The 24,969-nt window shown below is 43.1% G+C and overlaps 1 protein-coding gene across 1 annotated transcript in view; it reads left to right on the forward strand.

Annotated features, from left to right (window-relative positions):
• The window catches only part of SLC41A2 (solute carrier family 41 member 2), a 156,587-nt gene that overhangs the window by 119,503 nt on the left and 12,115 nt on the right, over positions 1–24,969 (forward strand). Inside the window, exons 9-10 of the mRNA XM_082253115.1 lie at positions 7,805–7,936; positions 13,738–13,886. Of these exons, the coding sequence (XP_082109241.1) occupies positions 7,805–7,936; positions 13,738–13,886 (281 nt within the window). The remainder of the gene's footprint in view (positions 1–7,804; positions 7,937–13,737; positions 13,887–24,969) is intronic.

Here is a 24,969-nt window from a genome sequence, read left to right on the forward strand (position 1 = left end):
GAAAGTGCGGGCCGTTTGTGCGCACTTTCGGCGTTCTCACCCTGCTGCTGCTCGCCTGGCAGCGCTGCAGCGTAACTTCGGCCTTCCCGCTCACCGCCTCATATGTGACGTGCCCACAAGGTGGAACTCCACCTTGCACATGCTGGAAAGACTGTGCGAGCAGCAGCAGGCCATAGTGGAGTTTCAGCTGCAGCACGCACGCGTGAGTCGCTCTGCGGAACAGCACCACTTCACCACCAATAACTGGGCCTCCATGCGAGACCTGTGTGCCTTGTTGCGCTGTTTTGAGTACTCCACCAACATGGCCAGTGGCAATGACGCCGTTCTCAGCTTAACTATCCCACTTCTATGCCTCCTTGAAAAAACAATTCGGGCGATGATGGAAGAGGATGTGGCACAGGATGAGGAGGAGGAGGAGGATGAAGAGGTAACATTTCCAAGGCTTTCAGGGCAGTCATTCGCAAGGGGCTCCGAGGGTGGGTTCCTGCACACGCAAACGCCAGGGACGCAATTGTCCAGCAGGGGCACAGTTCTGGAGGATGAGGAGGATGAGGAGGAGGAGGAGCTGGAGGAGGAGATGGAACCATGTTCACAGCAGGGTGGCACCCAGGCCAGCTCATGGCCATCACTGGTGCGTGGCTGGGGGGATACAGAGGACACGGACGATACACCTCCCACAGAGGACAGCCTTTCGTTGCCTCTGGGCAGCCTGGCACACATGAGCGATTACATGCTGCAGTGTCTCCACAACGACCGCCGAGTTGCCCACATTCTAACTTGTGCTGATTACTGGGTGGCCACGCTGCTGGATCCCCGTTACAAGGACAACGTACCGTCCTTAATTCACTCACTGGAGCGCGATCGCAAGATGCGCGAGTACAAGCGCACGCTGGTAGACGCCATGCTGCTGGCATTCCCATCTGACAGCGGGGCCACAGTGGAAGCACAAGGCAGAGGAGGAGGAGGAGGAGGTCGCCAACGCAACCAGGGCACCGCCAGCACCTCAGAAGGCAGGGTTAGCATGGCCGAAATGTGGAAAAGCTTTGTCAGCACGCCACAACAAACAGCAGCACCAGCAGCTCAGATGGAACGTCTTAGCAGGAGGCAGCATTTTACCAACATGGTGGAGCAGTATGTGTGCACACGCCTACATGTAGTGAATGACGGGTCTGCCCCCTTCAACTTCTGGGTCTCCAAATTGGGCACATGGCCTGAGCTTGCCCTTTACGCCTTGGAGGTGCTGGCGTGCCCTGCAGCCAGTGTATTATCTGAACGGGTATTTAGCACGGCTGGGGGCGTTATAACAGACAAGCGCAGCCGCCTGTCCAGAGACAATGTGGACAAGCTCACGTTCATTAAAATGAACCAGGCATGGATCCCACGGGACTTTTCCGTACCTTATGCAGAATAGCAATGGATACCGACCTTACCCACCCATTGTTCCATTTTTGCTCTTTCTCACTCTTTTGGGGTGTACCCTCATTTAAAATTTTTGAAAAGAAGCAGTGTTGGCTACCTCGTCCTCCTCCTCAGGGCCAGATTAATGTAGGGGCTATTGGAGCTGCAGCTCCAGGCCCCTACCTTTTATATAGGCCCCGGGTTGGCCATATTCACTGTTACCGCTCTTCTGTCACTTGTAAACACAGAAGTCTGGCTTCTATGCTCGCTTCCCCAGGCAGCACCCTCAGAACCTCCCCACACAGCGTGAAGGCCGGACAAGGAGGGACAGTTGGCGATGCATGGATGTGTTTATGGGCTTCAGAGACAGCATCCCATGTTGAATTAGGCATGCATGGCTGCACCCTTCCTCCTCTGGGTGCATGGCAAGGCACGGCCCTTAAGGCCCTTCAAAATCCTCAGCACCAAGCCCATGATGCTGTTAATCCGGCCCTGGTCCTCCTCCACCGCCGCTTCCACCTACACCGCCCATAGGTGTGCGCAGCCTATTGCATTAAGGTGTGCACCCCAAAGTTGAAATACACATGCATGTGTTTGCCAGCAGGGAGAGTAATGTATCGGGGCCATGTACCTGTAGGCAAGGAGAAATAGAGCAGAGCAGGTCCCAGGGAGATCTTTCCCATCTCCTCACTGGCAATGCTATGTGCCCTAGGTGATTAGGGTGTGCCCAGGCACACCCAGCACACCCTGTGCGCACGCCTATGTCACCGCCACATCCACCACCACCTCAACCTCCCTCCTACTCCATATGGGCCTCGTCCTTCAGAGATGAAGAAGAACATTGTTTTATTTTTCTGTTTTTTTTTTGTTGTTTTAAGTTATTTCCCTATCCACATTTGTTTGCAGAGCACTTGCCATGCTCTTAATTACGTTTTGCTGCCATTTGCAGCACTCTAGCCCTTTCCTTTGGTGTTTTAGAGCCATTTTAGTGCCTTAAAGTTCGGGTCCCCATTGACTTCAATGGGGTTCGGTGTCCGGGAAAAGTTCGGTAAAAGTCCGGGACACGGACCCGGACTTTTTTTTAAAGTTCGGCCGAACCCGTCGAACACGGACATCTAGGTGTCCGCTCAACCCTACTCAGAATGTGTTTAGTGTTGTATTATTTGTGAACTAGGCTCAACTGCAGTTACGGTTCCCAGTCAATTTGGACATGATGAAGCGTTTTTGGTTGAATAATAACACAAGCCTTAAAGCCCAACTTCAGCCATAAGTTTTTTGTTAGTATTGAATTAAAGAAGAGTTTCTTCAATTATTTCCATTTTTAATTTTGACAGGACAAAAAAAAAAAATACAGAGAGCAATACATATATTCTAACCCACATGTGCCAAACACAAGGACCACGCCCGAATCCAGTCCACCAGGCCATTTCATGTGGCCCTCTCACCCAGGCCATTCTTTTGCCCCAGAACTCTGCACTCTGTGCATAGGGCACTTTTGAAACTGCACTCTGTTCATCCTGAACTCTGTACTCAGCACTCTATATGTAGCGCACCACTGAACCCTGCACTTTGTATGTAGCACGCACTTCTGAACTCTGCAGTCTTTGCATAGGGCACCCCTGGAACTGCACTCTGTACATAGTGCACCCACTAACTCTGTACATAGTGCTTCCCTGAACCCAGCACCCGGTATGTAGTGCACCCCTTAACTCTGCACTCTGTGCATAGAGCACCCCTTAACTCTGTACAAAGCGCATCCCTGAACGCCGCACATAACGCACTCCTAGTGCAGTATGGTAGGGGTTGTGGTTGAGTTCTTGCACATATGCTTTGAGTAAAAAGCCACAGATACACTTATATATTCTTAAACAACCTGCCCTTTTCTTTTTCACTGCTTCCTTTCTTGGCAGGATATAAAGGGAAATTTCCCTAATGGGGACACAACATTTAAAATCTGTCCAAAATAAAATCTATTTTTGAGAGTTGGGCTTTAATTATGTGTGTCTCAACTTCTAGAATTGCCATTCACTTTTTAAGTCCAATTAAAACCTGTGCATGCCAAACCCATGAAAGTCCACATACTTTATTGTGACGGTAGTCCCTTTGGTTGGAGGTCCTGTGGAACTCAGCTTACCTTAGAGGGGTTGGGAAAACCCTCTCTCTGCCCCCTAGTCTCCTCTTATGTGTAAGTCCCCTGTGTCTATTAGGGGCACAGGGTGACCAAGAACCCCAGTTGGGTCTGCACTAACCAGACTCGCTGTAAAACCACACCGGACTCAGCATTTGGTGTTATCCCGGCTATCCTGGGTTCTGTATGTGTGGTTTGTGTTGAACCTATGACAGCAATATTTAAGAACAATATTCCTCAAAGAAATATATAAAGATGAACAATTTCACCTTTCAGACTGTTATAATATTGGAAATGGTGTCCCATAGACCTCTGCTAGATAGGTTGAGATGGGGTGGGGTTTGTTATTGTTAGGTACCTGCATTCCTTTGTTATATTGTTGTTCTGTCTGCCTTAAACCTATTATGGGATGTACATGTGTATTAGCTTCTAGAGGGGAGGAGGGGATTTCTCCAGCAGCCCTTCCTAGACTGTCTACTGTTGGAAAGTTGAATACACCTGTGTGTCATGTTACAGAATGTAGTTCCCCGCCCAGTGTGTTGTTATTATGCAAAGAGGGGGAGGGGGGGATTGTCCCCTGAGTTGTGATCTTTTGTGCCTGTGTTCAATAAAGAGTTAGTTGCTTAGTTGCTCAGAGACATACAAGCTAAGTTCAGGCTAGTTTTTGTATATAGGGCGGCTGGAATATCTCCATCTATGACCAGACTGGAGGAAGCCACATACTGATGGAAGACCACAAGTACGGTGTGGGTCGACGGTTCCGTTACATTTATATTTAGGGGAGTTCTAGTAATATGTAACATCCAGATTTCACACACCCCCTTTCCTCATAATAAACTTCTTATGCTTGCCATAGATAAGTCTTTTTCTTAATTAATCAATCAGAGGGCTGTTTGAATAAAAAAAAAAAAAAATACTGGATTCCTCCATCCACACAAGCAAAATGAATTGAGGAATCCTGCCCGCTGTGTCAATGTATTCTTACAGTACATGATAAAAATTGCAGCGCTAAATAAATGAAGTTCAAAGTAAATCATTAAAAAATAATCCATATAGTGCTTGAACACTAAAGTGCATAGTGACAGATGGAAAAAAACAAAAAAAAGTCCATTGAACTAATATCCAAAGAAATTAGATTGTTTAAATGAATATCCACCTGGTGCACCTCCACCGTGATAATAAACGGGATGTGAGCTTACCAGATCTCTAGGCTCCACGTTCTAGGAGTCTAGACAAGCTTTAAATAATGATCCAGAACTTATAGCGAATCCCTCAGTGGTTAGACCGGAAATTAAGGTAACATGGCTTTCCAAACAAACCCCTGGTGTTCCTCAGACGTGACCAATAAGGAAAAAAGAGGGGGGTTCACATAGTGTAAAACCGTAAAATACTTTTATTTTGAAAAAAGGTTACTAAACACTTAAAGCAATCCAGTGAATAGTCAGCGGTTAAAATGGTAGTTCTCAGGATAAAAACGACTTGAATACAAGCTCAAATGGCGTGGTTAGTTCAGACATAGACTACGTCCTACATATTTCGTCAAATGTGGATGTGGATAAAGATGTCTCCGATGATGTCACATATTACAAAAAAAAAAGTAGGACATAGTCTATGTCTGAACTAACCACGCCAATTGAGATTGTATACAAGTCGTTTTTATCCTGCTGACTATCCACTATGTGGACCCCCTTTTTAATTATTATTGGTCACGTCATGTTACCTACAGTCCCACCAAATAAGCTCAGGGCAGTTTTGAATGTCTTTTTGTTGACATTTATATCAGGCTCTCTGAATGTGAGAGATAGTGAGTGGGTGTATTTGAGAACTTCTCTCCTGTATAGCAGACAGTGATTCCCAGTTCACTAGAATACTAAGAATAGGCTCCTTGTGTCATTCTGGCACTCTGACAATACCTGGTGAAATTAATATTTTTAATTTAATGTTTAAGTATCCCTCTATACTTAACTGAGTTCATGCAGTCCTCTGGACAGTAATGACAGCACAAGTCCTTCCTATTCACCTCTGATGTCAGTGGTGGGCGGCCCTTCTGGGCAAAGCAGCGCTCACAAAATGAAGTATAGGTTCCATTCTTTTATGTAGTGCTATAAGCCCAGATCAGCATGATGACATGACTTATGTCTCCGCATGGTCCCAAACATTGTACATTTATATGATCATACAATAAAAAGTTCACACTTCATGACAAGCTTGTAGGTGTGCAAGTATCAAGTTTAAGTATCAAGTTCAAGTATCTTATTGGTTAGGAAAGAGAGCAGTAATAGTCCATACATGGACTAAAAAAAAAAAAAAAGGTATAAGGAGGTAAGTAAGTAACACAACGACAGCAATAGTCAAGATATCGAACATAGAAGGGGTAACTTATAGTTAAAGGCATAGGGTATAAAATAGGCATTGGATGATACATTCTAGAGTCACACAATTAAGTGTGTGTGGAGAGTATATAGGTTGTATTAGGATTCTTTATCTAATTAATAGGGTGTATGGATCTTGAGATCAAAAATGCTTTTGCGTGCAAGCCTTTTAAAGCGTTGAGGTAAGTTCTAAGTTGTCGGCTACTTAGGAAAGGAGACCATAGGAGGAGAAAAGTAAAAGATCAGGAGTGTAGGATAGAGGACAGAGGGGGAATCGAGGAGAGGGGAGCAAAAAGGGGGGGGGGTTCCAGGTACCCCTAGGTCGAACCAATTGGGAGAATGTATAAAGGCTAAAATATGGTATTGCCTGTCATGGGAGCAAGAGGCATTTGTTTAACTTGGGTGGAAGAAAATGTGGCACCCAAAGGGACCAAAGGGCTTTATATTTGGCTACTCTATCCAAGATGACTGCTTCTATTTTAGTATGAATCATGGCTTGTGTTACCGTATTTTAACTGCGAGAACACAGAGGGTAGGGGTCTTCCACGATTTGGCGATAGTTTGCTTAGCTGCTGTTGTCATTTGTAGAAAGAGTTTAAATTGGCGTTGCGTTAAATCTGGTTGCTTTAAATTTAATCATGCAACAAATGGGTCAGGAGTTAGGGACACATCAAATAGTGTAGAGAGCATGTTGAACAGGCTGGACCAAATGGTCTGTGCCACCGGGCATGTCCACCAGATATGTGGAAAGGATCATTGGATCCCCTGAAGCAAGTAGAGGAATAGAGATACATAGAGATCCTGGCAGGGACCAAGTACCAGCGGGTCAGTACCTTGTAATTCGTTTTGATTGCCACAATATTCTGTGAGAAGGATTTTGTAATTTGTCAGATTTTGTTCCAATCTGTGGTATCTAGCGTGATTGCAAAATAATTTTCCCATTTAGGGGCAAAGGAGGGAATAGGGGGATCCAGTGGTAAGAAGATTGGAGTAGAGGGCTGAGATAAGACCTTGTCTATGTGGATTGCCCTTACATGTTTGTTTGAAAATGGACATGGAAGTAGTAGGGGAGTCTTTAGTAGGAAGTAGGGGTGTAAGGAAATGTTTGATTTGAAGGTATCTAGAGATATTGGCCGAGGGAATGTTATGTGACTCCCTAAGAGTGGGGAATAGCCTAATTCTGGAAGGGGTCATAAGCTGATAGGCTTGAAAATGGTTTGCAGAAGACCATGCATGGAAAGAAGAGGGTGAAGTCCAGGCTGGGTAGAGTGCTGGGTTGCAAAGAAATGAGAGCATTGGGGTTGTGGAGTGAATGCTTGAGTTTGAGGCAATCCCAAAGAGAGAAAAAATGACGGGTCACAGGGTTAATAATGGTTCGGGGGTTAGAGGGGCGAAGCCATAGGAGGTTAGCGACTGAAAGAGGATCACATTCAACTGACTCTAGGGCCACCCAGAGGGGTATTTCGGTAGCTGCGTGATATTTGGGCGATTGGGCCAATTGAGCAGCTTGGAAATAACTTGTGAAGTTAGGAAGGCCTAGGCTGCCCCCTCTGTTTGTTGATAACACTTCTTATCCATGACAGTCTGGGTTCACAGGAAGTTATTTGGATGATTCTAGGTCTTATTTGCACATCTGATTTAAATTGATACGGAACTGTACTGCAAAATATAGTGGTAAAAGACAAATCCAATAATTTTTTGGACAGAGTTCATTTCGCATTTCAGTCAGCCAGCTGCCATGTTTGTAACCCTATGAACAAGGATATTTGCTAGAAAAGGCATATATTTATATAACCATAAAACTTTTGGTTCTTATGTTTAGCTACACTTTAACACCAAAACAGTTGCAGTTTATTAGATGAACATAAAATGTCTTTTATCATGAAACGTGTTTTTTTTCATGCAGGTATTGGTGGAAATTTAGTAGCCATTCAGGCCAGCAGGATTTCTACCTATCTTCACTTGCACAGCATTCCCGGGGAGCTGCCAGACGATGCAAAGGGGTGTTATCATCCTTGTAGGACATTTTGTGGAGCAGGTATGTTTAATGGTAGTCTAATCATGAAAATCATGATGATGCATTTTTCCCAATATTATTCGTTCACATTTGCTACAATGCTAATTCCTGTCTTTTCTGCCCCATCTGAGCCACTGCATACCTGATTGCTTTCAGCATCATAATCCATCTTGTGTCCAGAAACAGCACACCCTTTACTGGTTAGATTATTTTCCTAAATTCAGAATGTGAATGATCCGCTGTACTAATCAAACAGGCCCGCTACAAAAGATTTTTTAATCATTGATTTTATGTCTTAAAATCCATACTCAATCACTGAAGCAGACAAAAATAAAGCCAGATTGCAGTCAGATATAATCTGCATACTTATTTTGGGACATTGACTGATAGTAATAGCATATTTTCCAACCATTCTGGAATGAATGGGACCATCCCGCATGGGGCTACTAAGCCCCCTGCTCCGGTCCAGCTTCCCCTGCAATACAGCCAGATTCTCCTCTTCTCTCTCCTGCTGGCTGATCTGCAGAGGAATCTACAGTGTCTGCACCCAGTGCCCAGCGTGACATGATATAATTCATGCCACGGCTGTGTAGCAAAGCATCGCGTTCTCAGCATGTTTACACCACCAGGTGCTGCCTCTGCAGCTAAAAGAAGAAGTTGAAGGCACCAAGGGAGTGGCATATTGTCTCCTCCCAGCCATCTTAATTTAACCACACCTACTTTCCACTGTGGTGCGTTACACGCACTGCAGGTCGCTGTCTCCCTGAAATGTCCATCATTCTTAACTTAAAAGTTGGGAGGTATTTAGGGAAGCCACTGGATTACCATGGCTAGGAAACTAGTGTTTTCAGAAGGGGATTTTTCCCTTTCGTTCATCGATGGACACAGTGCTCCATAAATCATAACTAGTGGGTAGTGGGTTATATTGCCTCCTCCAGGAGTAGGACTAGGCAGAACAAAAAGCACCTTACTATACCCATGGGCCGTCCTCAGCTGGTATATAGACCCCCTCCCTGCTCTAGGTAATCCGTTTTAATCTGTCTAGTCAGTAGTAAGGACCTAGGCTCCCGACTGGGATCTCTGGTCCTAGCAATTTTCTCCTTCCTTGCATCTTTTTTGTTTTCTCTCGGGAGATCTACAATCAACTGCCGGGCTAGGTCGGTCGTGACAAAGCCTCACAGACAGAGGCTGGCCCGTGAGTTAAATGTCTCGCAGGGTCGCAGCTCTCCTACTTTGGCGGTGAGGAGTTCTGTCATGAGCGTTACCCGCACCATGGAAGTGTAAGTACAGCCCCCCCACCCTCTCTGCTTTTGGTGTTTTTCTTTGGAGTGAATGCGGGTAACCTCCAGTGACGGTTGGACCTGCCTGCAAGTTCCCTCCTCCCATCCTTAAATCCCTCACTGAGCTGGGCTTCCCCCACTCCCATTACCCCCTTCTGGACCTAGAGTCTGGTGGGGGGTCCCAGGGGAGAGAATGCAGCAGAGACCCCTGGGGTCTCCCCCGCTACTCCTACTCTGTAAGGGTCCTTGGATAGTGTGTGTCTCGCCCTGGTAGTCTGGAGGGGTCTCAGTGAAGGAGACCCCTAGGTGCGTGCCCTGCTGTTTGCAGTGTGGCTATAGTGCAGGGGGTGCACAGCAGAGTCTCCCCTAAACTTGTGTCCTACCTTCACGGGGGGTCCCTTTGCAGAGGTTGCAGGAAAGATCCTGGCAGCATGCTTCAGTGTTTGTAGCTGATGGTGGCCATATTCCCTTAGTCTGGCTGGTCTTTGGTTGGCGGCCATGTTTGTGTTGTCGGATGATGTCACAGGGGCCATTTTCCCTTAGTCTGGGAGATGCTGGAAACAACTGAAGCCTCGTGGGGATGCTGAAGCTCCTCCTCTTCCTCCTTAGTTTCCGCTTCCTGTGCCCGGGACATATGAACAGGGATAGCATTCATAATGAAGCTGGGTTTGAATTCTCTGCCCTTCTCAGGTCGGTAGGGTGAGTCTTTGGGGGTCCTTGGTATCTTTCTCTCTGCTGATAGGTACGCTTAGCCTTGCGGTGATCCTTTAGTGGTGCCAAAATATCGTTTTTGTACTGCAAGGTCTTCCTTTCCTTATGGAGCCTCAGGGTCACATCTCCCCAACTGACCCCCTCTTGGAGGTGGCAGTTCCCTCGGAACCTCAGCTTCCCATGGTTGCACTGACGTCGGTCCTGTAGTCCTTAGTGTCCCAGGTGAAAGTGGCGTGTGTACTCCGCCTTCCCCTGCTCAGGCTGTCTCATCTGATTCTGAGCCTGATGCCGCTGTGGATGCGGCCTGGCCAGGGGGATTTAATATCGCACCCCCTGATCCATCCGATAGTGAGAATGATTCCTCCATGGTCGCAGCAGTGAATGAAAAAGCGGTGGTCCCTCCTGTTTTCTAGGTTGAAACAACCATGATCCCAGTAGAGGAATCCCTGACCTTTTTAAGGACCCGGCTGACAAGATTGCGGAGATTGTGGCACGCATCATGTTTACTATGGCTTGTTCGGCATTGCCGCCAGTCCTAACTGAATGGGCCAAGCTTTTGCACCAGGGTTGAGCAGGTCCCCACTGCTTATGTTGATTTAGCGGGCCAGTTGGTCCATGGGCTGCAGTATCTTTGTGATGCAGCTTTGGATACAGCTCCTGTGCTGTCCAAACTTTCTGTTTTAGTGGTGGTGATTAGGCACATGCTGTGGCTTAAGAATTGGTCCGCAGACCAAGCCTCTAACAAAGCTCTCATTGATCTGCCCTTTCAAGGCAATCCCTTGTTTGGGGCTACCCTGGATGACGACATTAAGGGTATCACGGGAGGGAATAGTACCTTCCTGCCACAGTCAAGGAAAGGGAAGGAGCCTCGCTGCAAACACGGTCCCTCCTTCTAGGCCCACTGAAAATTATTTTGTGCTTCTGGGACGGAGAATAAGGGAAATAGACCTTTTTTAAATCTTGCCCTGGAGGTTCCAAGCAACCTTTGTCTAGTAAGCCTAGAGCTAGCTTCTCCGGACCAGCAGACAAGACTCCTTCGGCATGAGGGTCTGCACTCACCCATTATTGGGGTGAAGCGAAATCTTTGCTGGTTTCCAGCCCCGTGGACTTCTTTGGTGAGCGTCAAGAAGATCCGTGAAATGTTTCTTTTGAGGGGTACCCAGAAAGGTGGTCAAAGCTTGTCATTTTCAAGTTTTTTAGGTCCTATGTCTCCTTGTAACTGATTCTATTTCTGAATAGGGTGGTCCTTCCTCTGCACAAACTTCAGGGAACACGGGCCATGATTCAACAGCTGCTGTCAGACAGATAGTTCTGCCATTTTGCACACAGGTTCTGAGTCTGGTGGTATCCACCTTCAAGACAGTTCTGCCTGCACAGTCTTGCATGCAGCGCCTTTTAGCAGGTTCAGCTCGACAGAAGGATACCGAAGTTTGTGACGAGATCAGGGGTCCTTTTGATAGATGCCGCAGGCATCCAAGGGCCACAGTAAGGCCAGTATCATCCTCGGCTAAAGCTTCTTCCGCAGTTCCTGCGAGGAATCAAGAGCGAGGATCTTCCAATCATCCTGGTGGCTGTACACGTCCCTTGGGGGCTTCCTCTCAGAGAAGACCCGCTGTCCCAAGGGCTGATCTACCATCCTGCTTTACAGTCGCTGGTTTAAATGGCTTAGCTATTGAAAACCAGGTACTGCGGGATAGAGGTCTGTCTGGATCAGTGATCCCTACTATGGGGAAGGCGTGGAAGTTGTCTTCCAGCAAGATATACCATCGTATGTGGAAAGCATACATTTCTTGGTGTGAGTCAATTGGTGCTCATCCTCAATCCTTTTCTGTGGCTCGAATCTTAACCTTTCTTCAACAGAGCGTTGATCAGAAGTGCTGTCTGTGCCATTGACAACTGCATGTCCATTTTATTTGTATTGTCATCATAGGGGGCCACAGATGGAAAAAAAATATGATAAAAATATATCTATACCTAAAAAAAAAAAGAATTATCTGGAGTTAGACTTTAAAGCAGACCCTCTCCCACTGTCTCTCACTCCCACGTGCTTATTTTGGGCTCTAGCAGTTAAATAAAATTCCATCTAAAATCTCTTCTGAATTTCTAGGACTTTTTTGGTATGTGGATTGGTAAGACTTTACGATGTTTAGCCTGCCTTTATTAATAGTGATTGATTGATTATCGGCAAAGCCGATGTATAGAGGGCCGATATGCACTTTCCCCGATATATAGGAATCAGCCACCAAGGTGACCAATTTTGCATATATTTGGGGAAAGTGCTTGTACTAGAGTGATGCCTGCAGCTAAAGGCATCACCCCGGTACCGGCATCCATAGCCTACAGTCGGCTGTCTTGTAAAAACAACCGATGCGGCTGAGAGGTCGCTCGGCTGTCATTACAAGGAGCGGGAGGGTACGTCCCCTCCCGTTGCCTTCCACGGCTCGCCCGGGTCTCCTGTTCCACCGGGAGACCCGGGCAACCAGCCTGCATGGCTGCCGAAGAACCCGATCAAAGCCGCATTCGGGTCTGATCGGGTCTCCATGTAAAAACCCGGAAGTGATGTCATGACATCACTTTTGGGTACTCTGCGCCAGATTTAAAAAAATTACGGCATTCAAAAAAGCCAGACTTGGCGTTTTGAATGCTTTTAAGTGCAGAGGAGGGGTTTGGGGTCTTTTAGACTCCCAGATCCCTCCACAATAGTACCTGTCAAGCAAAAAAAAAATAAAAAAAACATTTTTTCTTTTAAATGTACGAAAATATCGGTCGATACCGGTAGGCAATGGCCAAAATATCGGTATCGGCAACGAAAAACCGATATCGGTCGATCACTATTTATTAATAAGGAATTCTTGCCAAGAACACAAAAAAACAGTAGATGTTGCCATTGGTGTGTTGGGTTATAATGTATTCTGCTCAAAATGTCTGCAGCAAGAGTTGCCTTTGTTACCTTTAACAAACAGATATTCATCATTTTAGTGCAGCTTAAATGTTAATTATCAATGAGAAACCTGAGTTTGGGATGGTGCACACAAGTGCCTTGATGAAATAACTTCACATTAGAGGTCCCCTCCTCACATCCGAGCCTCCCCTCATTTACCTCAGAGGCACTCCATCATAACAGTCTATCCAATACATTAGAAGCCCCCCATCACATCAAAGTACCCACATGACAAAGTCTCTCCATTAGAGATTCCTCTCATCACAGAGCCCCCCCAGTCACACAGTCCCCTCTTCAAATCTGAGCCCTGCCTCTTGATGCCAGCAACATGGCAAAGGGCGGGAGGTGGACTTTGTTTCTCTCCTGAAAACTGGGGGTGGACCCACCGTGCGTCCTTGTTATGTGCTGCCATGGTGAATAACACTGTGCATCCTGGCCCTAGGATAACTTTAGATGGCAACTCGTGACACTGATCTAGGTTGAGCTAGGTCTGTGCTTGCAACACCCCAGTTGAAAAACACTGTTCAGTTTTAGAGTGAAGGGAGATTTTGGTTGTGGAAGGTACAATGTACACTACCTTGTTTATTTAAGGGCTTTCTTACCATTCTACAACTTTCTATATCCTGATAGAGGCAGACTAGTCCTGGGTACTCCATCTTCTAATTACACATACTTTAAAGATATATGCCTTGCCCTATGCCTGGAAGATGACCAATTGTAACACAGCAAAGGTTGCCAATTACTAGTTTGAAAATACCATAACATTTCATTTTATCACTGAATAATGATTGATGAAAGTGAGCACAAGGGATAAATTATTGAGCAGGATTTCATTAAGTTAATGACTTCATGTCCCCTAGACCCCTAACGCAATCTGTTCTCTTTCATAGGACCAAATAGGAAATCGGCTCAAGTTCTCGTCTCTCTTGTCATCCCCGGACACTTAATTTTTTTATACACCATTTATTTAATGAAGAGTGGTCACACGTCTCTGACTCCCATCTTCATCGTGGTTTATTTATTGGCAGCTCTATTACAGGTAAAAACTCTTACTGGAATGTTTTGACTGCAGAGTGCTGTGTTCTTTATCATCTCCAATTGTTCATGCTGCCAGATTCCTGTATTCAGTGGCATTGTCACAGCGTATCTGCTTCTCATTAGCCAGTCAGAGGTACAACACAAACATGTTCATTTACCTAATGAATTGCACCCAGCAACATCTGTTTTTGTCTACATTTGTCATTTCGCTACTATGTTACCAAAGAGATTTTATGTAGTGGAAATATGATTAGGAATGAATAGTTTTTGTGCTGCCAAGTTGCAGCCATTATCTACTTTAAACTACTTATTCCTGTTATTTATCCTATGGTAGATTTTCAAAACTAGAAAGAACACATTGCTTATATTGTCAGCTGTCATATACTTGATTTTGTAACCTGCATTAGAAACGTACCATATTATCTTTGTAAGATGCGCTTGGAAGGCCGAGTGATTAGATGGGCAAACGCAGTGTGCCATTGACATGGGTTTAAGCACTTTCATTATTCAAAACTCAGTGCAATTGCAGTTGACCTGCATTTAACGTGCTACAGCTGCTTTTGCATTCCCTTAGATATGTACAGTATGTTCTGAAGTAAATGAAAGCCTGTTGAAACAGGAATTTATTTTTGTTAAGCCCAACACCAGAAATATAAAAAAATGCACCCTTTCCCACTGCAAGCGCTAAAATAGAAGTAGGGCCTTACTTCTGCTGGGGATCACAGGAGTGCAGTTTGTTCTTTTTGTTCTTATTGATCACAGGAGTGCAGTTTGTTCTATTGATCCTTATTGAGCCAACAGCGGGATTAGTCCGCTGTCGGCTGACGTCAGTATTGTGGGGATACTTTCAAATGCCTGGATCAGCAGCTTGCTCAGCCTCTCTTCGAGCCACTGAGAGACTGAGCCAGCAGCTCCTGCCCCCTGCACAGCCCACTGCTACAGTGAACACTGTAGGGGCAGAGAAGAGAGCCAATGACTGATAGTCACCAGCTCACTGAGAACTGAGTGATCAGCGGTCTTTGATCTCTCAGTTCTCACTGCAGAGCTAATGGGAGACAGATGCAGCATTCATCTAGGTGAGTATGACTGTTTCTTTTTTTTTCATATCCCGAGCTTCTCTTTGAATTGCTTGGTATTTCTAGGGGTGCATGTATAAGGTATACCTTGCCATAGACCTCGCTCCAGCAGGGTCCCTCCAGTGCTGTGACTGGTCCCCCACAGCTTGCACTGTAATCTGTGACCAGCTCTGGTTGCACTCCAGCCACCTCAGCATACAACAAAGGGTTAATGTCCCTGTATTTTACATGATGATGTTGAAGCTCTACCCACAGACTGGAGCTTTGAGCAGAAGAGTGTCAGAGCCAGCCAAAGCAGGTATATGGAGTAAGTACTACAGCCTGTACTTAAACCCCTGGGCATAATGAGCATTAACACTTGCAGTGTTGGTTAGGGTAGCACTACAAGGGTGGATTTTTTATTTTTTTTAATTCCTGGGGTTGGGCTTTAAAGGTAGAGAGGTACTCCTGTCTGACATGCAGAAGCATGATCCCTTTGAACCCCTTAAACTGTGGTCCAAATCTTCAAAAAAGCATCATTTGTCGGCACCACTGTAGGATATCTTATGCTTTCTCATAAATAAGATATGAAGTGCATTAAAAAAATATATATATCTGAGCTTTAACGTTAATCTGTGTGTGTTGCAGGTTCATTTTGCATTCTTATTTAAGCTCCAGGTTTTAGTGCCTTGATAGCTTGCATATTGTTTTCCAAAGGTTGCAAAGGAAAATGGTGTTTGGAAAATATGTCAGTAAGGTAATTTAATAGTAATATGAAAAATGACCTACTCTCTATGTCCCATAATTAGAATCATAGTAATAGCATTGACTATTTAAAGGAGTGTCCCGCATTATTTGAGAAATTAGAAAACCTTTCAAGCACATTGATCACATACAACCACAGTGATTAACCTCCTGTATCATTTCACACTTGATGTCTGCTCTTGAGCGTGTAGTTTTTCCCTGGAAAATAAAAAGGACAGTTATCTGCTTTTGAAAATCAATCAAATTCAGCAGTTGTGAAGTCTTGAGGTATACAGAAATGGATTCAAGTGGAGGAACAGTGGCTGCTGCGGTGCAGAAGATTAAGAAGAGTGATGGCCTGCAAATACTGAAAAGGTGACAGAGCAGATTACCATTCACGGTGTACTAGGAATTTGAAGCTTTCCCTGCAATATGAAGCATGCTAACCCATGTGGCCAAATTCTGGCAATTTACTTAGATGCCTTGGTCTTTTACTGCTGAATCATTGTTATTTTGAGATCAAGTTCATGATCTCTATATATTGAATAGGATTTTCTAGCAGTTTTATCCTGAACATCTCACCTCAGCTGTAACTGGCCTAAAATGGTATTGGATACAGCGGCCCGTTTGGTATTCGCCTGATCTCCACTCTAGGCTGGTTCTCAGACAGATTAATGGGTACTGTCTGTGAAGTACCCTTGATAGCCTCCCTAGAGTCCTCTTCACAATTGCAGACACTTATGTGATTCTTAGCCTAGGCCTAAACATATTTCTTATGAAATTTTGTTTAACCCTTGGTGAGGAAAGTATTGTGCAGATGTTGTTAAAGTCAGTTAACCTATTCATGTCAGCAGCAAAATACAATAAATTCTACAGTGTATTTCAGCTTGAAAGAAAAAGCCTTAAATGAGGAGGAATAACAGTAATAATCTTAGAGCAAAGAGACATTTTACACTAAGTGCTGTACTCTCCTTACTAGCCTTCAGAGATTTGTATTCTTTATTATTCATAAGACACCAGGGTTCCTGAGTCCTTTATCTTGTTTATCATTCAATATTTTATTTCTCTTTCGGGAAAGCAATCTGGCCGTGTATAAATTTGACAGCACTTGTTTAGCTGTCTACTGCATGCGCTGCAGCTCTCTGACTTATCTAGCTCAGAAATGGCAGTTTCTTCTTTTTACGTTTCAATTGATTAAGGCTTGCAAATACAAGAGGAGAAACACACACTGTATAATGGATGTAACAGGAGTGACAAAAGGGCCAGAGAGATGTGTAAATAAACCTAATGATTTGTATGAATGGTACAAACGGCACTCAAGGAAATCCAGGGATAGAAAGGGAAATATATAGTATGACAGTATTTTAACATTGAAAAAAAATCCCAATAAAACTGCAGTCTTGTAAACGTTCTGAAATAATATTGCTGCAGTCAAATATCACCTGTACAGTTCCTTAAAAAAATTATTCATACCCCTTGAACTTTTCCACATTTTATTATGTTACAACCAAAAACGTAAATGTATTTTATTGGGATTTTATGTGATAGACCAACACAAAATGGCACATAATTGTGAAGTAGAAGGAAAATGATAAATGGTTTTCAAATTTTTTTACAAATATCTGAAAAGTGTGGCGCGCATTTGGTATTCAGCCCCCTTTATTCTGATACCCCTAACTAAAATCCAATGGAACCAATCGTCTTCAGAAGTCACCTAATTAGTAAATATAGTCCATCTTTGTGTAATTTAATCTGTCTAAATACTGCTGTTCTGTGAGGCCCTCAGAGGTTTGTTAGAGAACCTTAGTGAACAATCCGCATCATGAAGGCCAAGGAACACACCAGACAGGTCCGGAATAAACTCGTAGAGAAGTTTTAAGCAGGTTTAGGTTATAAAAAAAATATCCCAAGCTTTGAACATCTCAGCACTGTTCAATCAATCATTCGAAAATGTAAAGAGTATGGTACAACAACAAACCTACTAAGACATGGCCGTCCACCTAAATTGACAGGCTGGGCAAGGAGAGCATTAATTGGAGAAGCAGCCAAAAGGCCCATGGTAACTCTGGAGGAGCTGCAGAGATCCCCAGCTCAGGTGGGAGAATCTGTCCACAGGAAAACTATTAGCTGTGCACTTCACAAATCTGGCCTTTATGGACGAGTGGCAAGAATAAAGCCATTGTTGAAACAAAGCCATAAGAAGTCCTGTTTGCAGTTTTTGAGAAGCCATGTGGGGGACACTGTAAACATGTGGAAGAAGAAGGTGCTCTGGTCAGATGAGACCAAAATTGAACTAACTCCGCAAATCACCTTGAACACACCAGCCCCACTGCGGGAATCCTTTTCTTTAGCAGGGACAGGAAAACTGGTCAGAGTGGATGGGAAGATGGATGGAGCTAAATACAGGGCAATCTTAGAAGAAAACCTGTTAGAGTCTGCAAAAGACTTGAGACTGGGGCGGAGTTTCACCTTCTGACAGGACAACGATCCTAAACATACAGCCAGAGCTACAATTGAATGGTTTCGATCAAAGCACATTCATGTGTTAGAATGACCCAGTCAAATTCCAGACCTAAATCCATTAGAGAGTCTGTGGGAAGCCTTGAAAATTGCTGTTCAGATGCTCTCCTTCCAATATGACAGACCTTGAGCTATTTTGCAAGTAACAATGGGCAAAAATGTCACTCTAGATGTGCAAAGCTGGTAAGAGACATACCAAAAAAGACTTGCAGCTGTAATTACAGTGAAAGGTGGTTCTAAAAAGTATTGACTTAGGGGGACTGAATACAAATGCATGCCACACTTTTCAGATGTTTATTTGTAAAAAATTTAGAAAACCATTTATCATTTACCTTCCACTTCACAATTATGTGCCACTTTGTGTTGGTCTATCACATAAAATCCCAAAAATTACATTTACGTTTTTGGTTGTAACATGACAAAATGTGGAAAATTTCAAGGGGTATGAATACTTTTTCAAGGCACTGTATAGAAAATGCCATCTTTAAAATGTCCCAGTCCTCCGATTTTTAATTGCTAAGGCATGAGATTCTCTGAGCAGCTAAAAGGGCATCTAAAAGGAAAACTTTGCCAGTTGTTGTTGCCCATAGCAGCCAATCAGATTTTTCTTTCACTCCCCTGCAGCAGTACGGGGGTAAACTGGAGAGTCTGATTTGTTGTTCTTGGTAGCACAGAACTGATTTGGCCCTAAACTGCCTTATAATAACCAGTAGTATTAGTCCAAATTTTAACATAATGGGGTTGTTTTTGATCTCCGAGGTGTTCTTAAAAGTTGTAGGTGGTTAGAGGAGCTTATTTTTGAACAGAGAGATTTTTCAGCTTATTGCAAAGAGCGCCCAATCCTTTGTCCTAGAATAATTAATAAATAAAGACTATAGCATGTGTGCCACTTACACAGTAAGGTGAGATTTGCAGCAGGTCCCAGTACTCTGATAATCTGCTTGGGGAGTGGCAGAAATTTAAACATGAAAATACACCAACATGTTTAAAGTTTTAATTTGAGATTATCGCAATTGTGTCTAGCTCTACCTTAAACTCCCTGGTAGTAACCCTGAGTGTGGCTCGGGGTTAGTTTTCAGTACCAAAAGCGTTAACCCCGAGCCACGCTCGGGGTTACACTGTAGTATCCCTCTAGTGTCACTTACCTTGTGCCTATGATCCCTTGGTGTCCTAAAGCTTTAGAAATCTGCAGAATTTTTAGAGATAGGCCCGCAATGGCAACCCCTGTATTTTCCTAGTACAAGTTTCTTTACATTTTGTAACTTGCAATGGAACATTGATATGTTGTTGTTAGTGATTGATGACCTTGTCTCATTTTTTATAAATGAGCTTTAGTGTAAAACATCAAGGATTTGAAGGTCTCTAGGTCTACGCAGGATTTGTTTTACACGTATTGCCAGTTTTATATTAAAAACGTGTACAGAAAAATAACAATCGTTGCTCTAGGAAACTCTTTCCCCTATGCAGTGATTGCTGTTGTGCAGGAATTCAATAACAGCTGTGCTAAATTTGGACACTGATATTGCGATTTATTGAGGGATGAACACTATTTTCCCAAAAGAAAACATTTACAAGTCATATTTTAAAGAGTGTAAAATGCTTGTATGATCTTTTTGTCTTTAGCTATGTAGCATGTCTCTCTGCATAACCGTTTCTGTTTTCACTCTATAAACAGGTCCTCTGTATTGTTAGGAGTATTGAACTTGCTGACTAAATCAATATTACATTTCACATTTTACGTAGCTGCATCAATACAGTGAAGGGGTAGTTTAGAACTGTAGGTTTAATCTCCTTCACATATTATTGGGACTGGTGAGTGTTTGTGATTGATTGCATTGATATACATTTTTGCATCCATGGCTGTTCCTTTTCTGAAGATGATTTAAACAATGTTCTGTGGAACAAATGTAATCTGGTTTTGCTTCCCTAGTGTGCTTTCTGTTCTAGCATCTTGGCTCTTGTCATTGATTTTAGAAGTCCTGTGACCCAAAACACTTGGCGTCTTTCACCTTCACGAGAAGTACAGCACTGCTGTTTAAAAACAGAATATATCTACATGTCATCACTTTTATCACAAACCTGAGCTTAGAGGAAAGGTTTTAGAACTCATGTAAAGGGTTAGTTCACCTTTACCAAAAAAACTTCATATCTGTAGATAAAAACAAACTGTGCAGCTTTGACTAAAGTTCAGTAATGCCCTTACTATAGGTGTAGGCCATTTACATACCTCATGAAGCCTGGTTGGAAAACTTTCAGGATGTTGCTAAGTGAGGCACAGCTTTTACTGTTCACCTTCACTATCATAGGAGTGCGCGCTCAAACACTGAGCTCAAAGCTGCTACATCAGGGGAAAGAGTGCATATGACGGGATTCAAATTGGACAACGAGTGATGTGATGGTGAACAGTAGGCCCCTCTTAGCAACATCCTGAGAGTTTTCCAGTCAGATCTCAAAGGGTACGTAGATGGCTTACATCTATAGCCAAGGGTATTATTCAATTTTGGTCAAAGCTGCACAGGTTGCTTTATCTACAGATGTCCCTGATCTACATAACTAGTTCCTTTTGTAAAGGTAAACCATGTGCCAAAAAAACCCCAAAAAAACAAATGTCTTATCCCGCGCTACCTAAAAATTACGTGCAACTGGGCTAATAATGGGTGGCTGCATCCAACCTAATTGTGTTTCCACAAAGTGAAGTAAATAAAAAGTGCAAATGTTGCTGCGCCTAGAAAACCTTTTTAAAAGTTGAAGGACTTTTTTGAAGGACTATACTTTGTTTTGCACTGAACATTTTGTGTGGAGGAAGTTATACATGCAAAAGCACTTTAATGATATTTTATGCAAGTCATTGTATAACGTTTATATGTTGATGGTTTAATACATATACAGTGGGTACGGAAAGTATTCAGACCCCCTTAAATTTTTCACTCTTTGTTATATTGCAGCCATTTGCTAAAATCATTTAAGTTCATTCTTCTTCCTCATGAATGTACACATAGCACCCCATACTGACAGAAAAACAGAATTGTTGACATTGTTGCAGATTTATTAAAAAAGAAAAACTGAAATATCACATGGTCCTAAGTATTCAGACCCTTTGCTCAGTATTTAGTAGAAGCCCCCTTTTGATCTAATACAGCCAGGAGTCTTTTTGGGAAAGATGCAACAAGTCTTTCACACCTGGATTTGGGGATCCTCTGCCATTCCTCCCTTGCAGATCCTCTCCAGTTCTGTCAGGTTGGATGGTAAACGTTGGTGGACAGCCATTTTTAGGTCTCTCCAGAGATGCTCAATTGGGTTTAAGTCAGGGCTCTGGCTGGGCCATTCAAGAACAGTCACGGAGTTGTTGTGAAGCCACTCCTTCGTTATTTTAGCTGTGTGCTTAGGGTCATTGTCTTGTTGGAAGGTAAACCTTCGGCCCAGTCTGAGGTCCAGAGCACTCTGGAGAAGGTTTTTGTCCAGGATATCCCTGTACTTGGCCGCATTCATCTTTCCCTCGATTGCAACCAGTCGTCCTGTCCCTGCAGCTGAAAAACACCCCCACAGCATGATGCTGCCACCTCCATGCTTCACTGTTGGGACTGTATTGGACAGGTGATGAGCAGTGCCTGGTTTTCTCCACACATACCGCTTAGAATTAAGGCCAAAAAGTTCTATTTTGGTCTCATCAGACCAGAGAATATTATTTCTCACCATCTTGGAGTCCTTCAGGTGTTTTTTTTAGCAAACTCCATGCAGGCTTTCATGTGTCTTAGACTGAAGAGAGGCTTCCGTCGGGCCACTCTGCCATAAAGCCCCGACTGGTGGAGGTTGACTTTCTACAACTTTCTCCCATCTCCTGACTGCATCTCTGGAGCTCAGCCACAGTGATCTTTGGGTTCTTCTTTACCTCTCTCACCAAGGCTCTTCTCCCCCGATAGCTCAGTTTGGCCAGACGGCCAGCTCTAGGAAGGGTTCTGGTCGTCCCAAACGTCTTCCATTTGAGGATTATGGAGGCCACTGTGCTCTTAGGAACCTTAAGTGCAGCAGAAATCTTTTTGTAACCTTGGCCAGATCTGTACCTTGCCACAATTCTGTCTCTGAGCTCTTCAGGCAGTTCCTTTGACCTCATGATTCTCATTTGCTCTGACATGCATTGTGATCTGGAAGGTCTTATATAGACAGGTGTGTGGCTTTCCTATTCAAGTCCAATCAGTATAATCAAACACAGCTGGACTCAAATGAAGGTGTAGAACCATCTCAAGGATGATCAGAAGAAAGTGGGTCTGAATACTTTCCGTACCCACTGTAGCACGGAGGTAAAGGGGCAGCAACATTTGCACTTTTTAAAGTTAGTCTATGCCTTTAAGTATACTGATTTTTTCTTTATGAAACCAACTATGCATTCAGAGCAGCTGCTTTATAGAATATAGATCTAGTCCTCCAACTTGTGTTCATCTGTTCTGGACATTAGCTTTCATACTTTCATAAGTGTAATATCGGCACAATTTCAACCAAATGTAATGGAAACTCACAAGGCTCTAGTTGGCCAGTGCTGATAAATTCTGTAGCAAAAAGTCCCAAAATCCCAAGATGGCTTAGTAAGCATACCTCCTGCATTAAGAATTGTTCTCTAAATGACAGCTACCAGAGTCAGAACATTCATACTAACAGTTTGCAAAGTGGTCGTGAGTTATTAAGGCTGCTTTAACACTTTATCTAGTACTAAACTTGGCTCTTTGACATATATGTCATACTGTAGGTTTTGGCAAGCAAAGATAGGACAACCTAGGGACATAAAGGATGTGTTTGTGTCATTCTCTGGAGCAATATGCAAGTATTGCAAACACACCCATGGATACCGCACTGGGTGTGTGTGTGTGTTTGTGTATATATATATTCTCACACACGCACACATAAAAAAATCAGAAAGGGTTTGCTGCACAAAATGTATTAGAAAAAGGTAATCATACACAATAATAGGTGTAGTGTTCCATATTAACCGTTACAGGCTATATAGATATCACCCTTCATCAGAGTAGAACACATCTAACAATGAATAATTACATCAGTCCACATATAACAATTTAAGCACCAGGAATCAACTAGATGCAAGAGAAACAAGTAACATTTGAACAATAATAGAAGCATATTGAAACCTGGTCGATCAGGTGTGTTTGATTTCCTTCACATATACTGGATGCGCTGTAAAAAAAAAGCACGTAAGATTAAAATCTATATACAGTCAGTCCACAAAATTTGTAGACATACACATACAAAAAGGGCTAAAAATTATGCACTAAAGAAAATGATATAAATCAAAATCCGAGTTCAATCTGTTAGGAAACAATGTATCTAAACAGTGTATCCAATACACCTCTCGTTTTCTTAAAGTTAACTCCCTATTGCCTCCACATTTATTCCTAGGTATCCCATCTATTACTATGAACCATAGTTCATATCTGTCCTATGTGCCACCTACCAATGCCCCCCAGTGGCACCTATCAGTGCCAACTAGTGCCCCATCAGTGCTGCCAGTCAGTGTCCCCTACCAGTGCCCATGAGTGCCACCTATTAGTTCCCTTTATTGCCACCCATCAGTGCCACCTATCAGTGCCCACTAGTGCTGCCTTATCAGTGCCCATCAGTGCAGCCTCATCAGAGCACATCAATAAAGGTGAAAAACTACCGGTTTGCAAAATTTTATAACAAACCATTAAAACTGTTTTGTTTGGGGTTTTTTTTCAAAATTTTCAGTCTTTTTTTTTGTTCAGCAAAAAATAAAAATCCCAGGGGTGATAAAATACCCCCAAAAGAAAGCTCTATTTGTTTGAAGAAAAAAAAATGAAAAAAATGTAATTTGGGTAAAGCGTTGCATGACCGCGCAATTGTCTTTCAAAGTGCTACAGCGCTGAAAGCTGAAAATTGGCCTCGGCAGAAAGGGGGTTTAAGTGCCCAGTAGGCAAGTGGTTAAGAAAACCAGAGGTGTATTGGATACACCGCTTAGATACATTGTTTCCTAACGGATTGAACTCTGATTTTGATTTAAATCATTTTCTCTAGTGTATAATTTCAGCCCTTTTTCATTGTTATTTTTTCATACTGTATTTTATTTCTTCGTTTTTTTACATATTTTGTGTACTGACACTATATAGATTTGAATCTTAGGTGCTTTTTTTTTACAGCGCATCCTGTATATGTGGAGGAAATTAATCACACCTGATAGACCATCGCTTTCAGTATGCTTTGATTATTGTTCAAATGTTACTTAACTGTTTCTCTTGCATCTAATTAATTGATTCCAGGTGCTTAAATTGTTATATATGGACTGATGTAGTTATTCATTGTTCGATATGTTCTACTCTGATGAAGGGCGATATCTGTACAGCCCGAAACTGTTAATATGGAATACTACAGCTATTTTTTCCGGTTTGGTTTTAAGTGCAGCAATCCCTTTCTGATTTTTTATATATATATATATATATATATATATATATATATATATATATATATTAGAACATTTACACAGTATCTCACAAAAGTGAGTACCCCCTCTAACATTTTTGCAAATACAGTATTTTATTATATTTTTCCATGTGACAACACTGAAGAAATGACACTTTGCTACAATGTAAAGTAGTGAGTGTACAGCTTGTATAAGAGTGTATATTTGCTGTCTTCTCAAAATAACTCAACACACAGCCATTAATGTCTAAACCGCTGGCAACAAAAGTGAGTACACCCCTAAGTGAAAATGTCAAGATTGGACCCAATTAGCCATTTTCC

This window comes from Pelophylax lessonae (genome assembly GCF_965119305.1).
Source record: "Pelophylax lessonae genome assembly, chromosome: 4".
Lineage (NCBI taxonomy): Eukaryota > Metazoa > Chordata > Amphibia > Anura > Ranidae > Pelophylax > Pelophylax lessonae.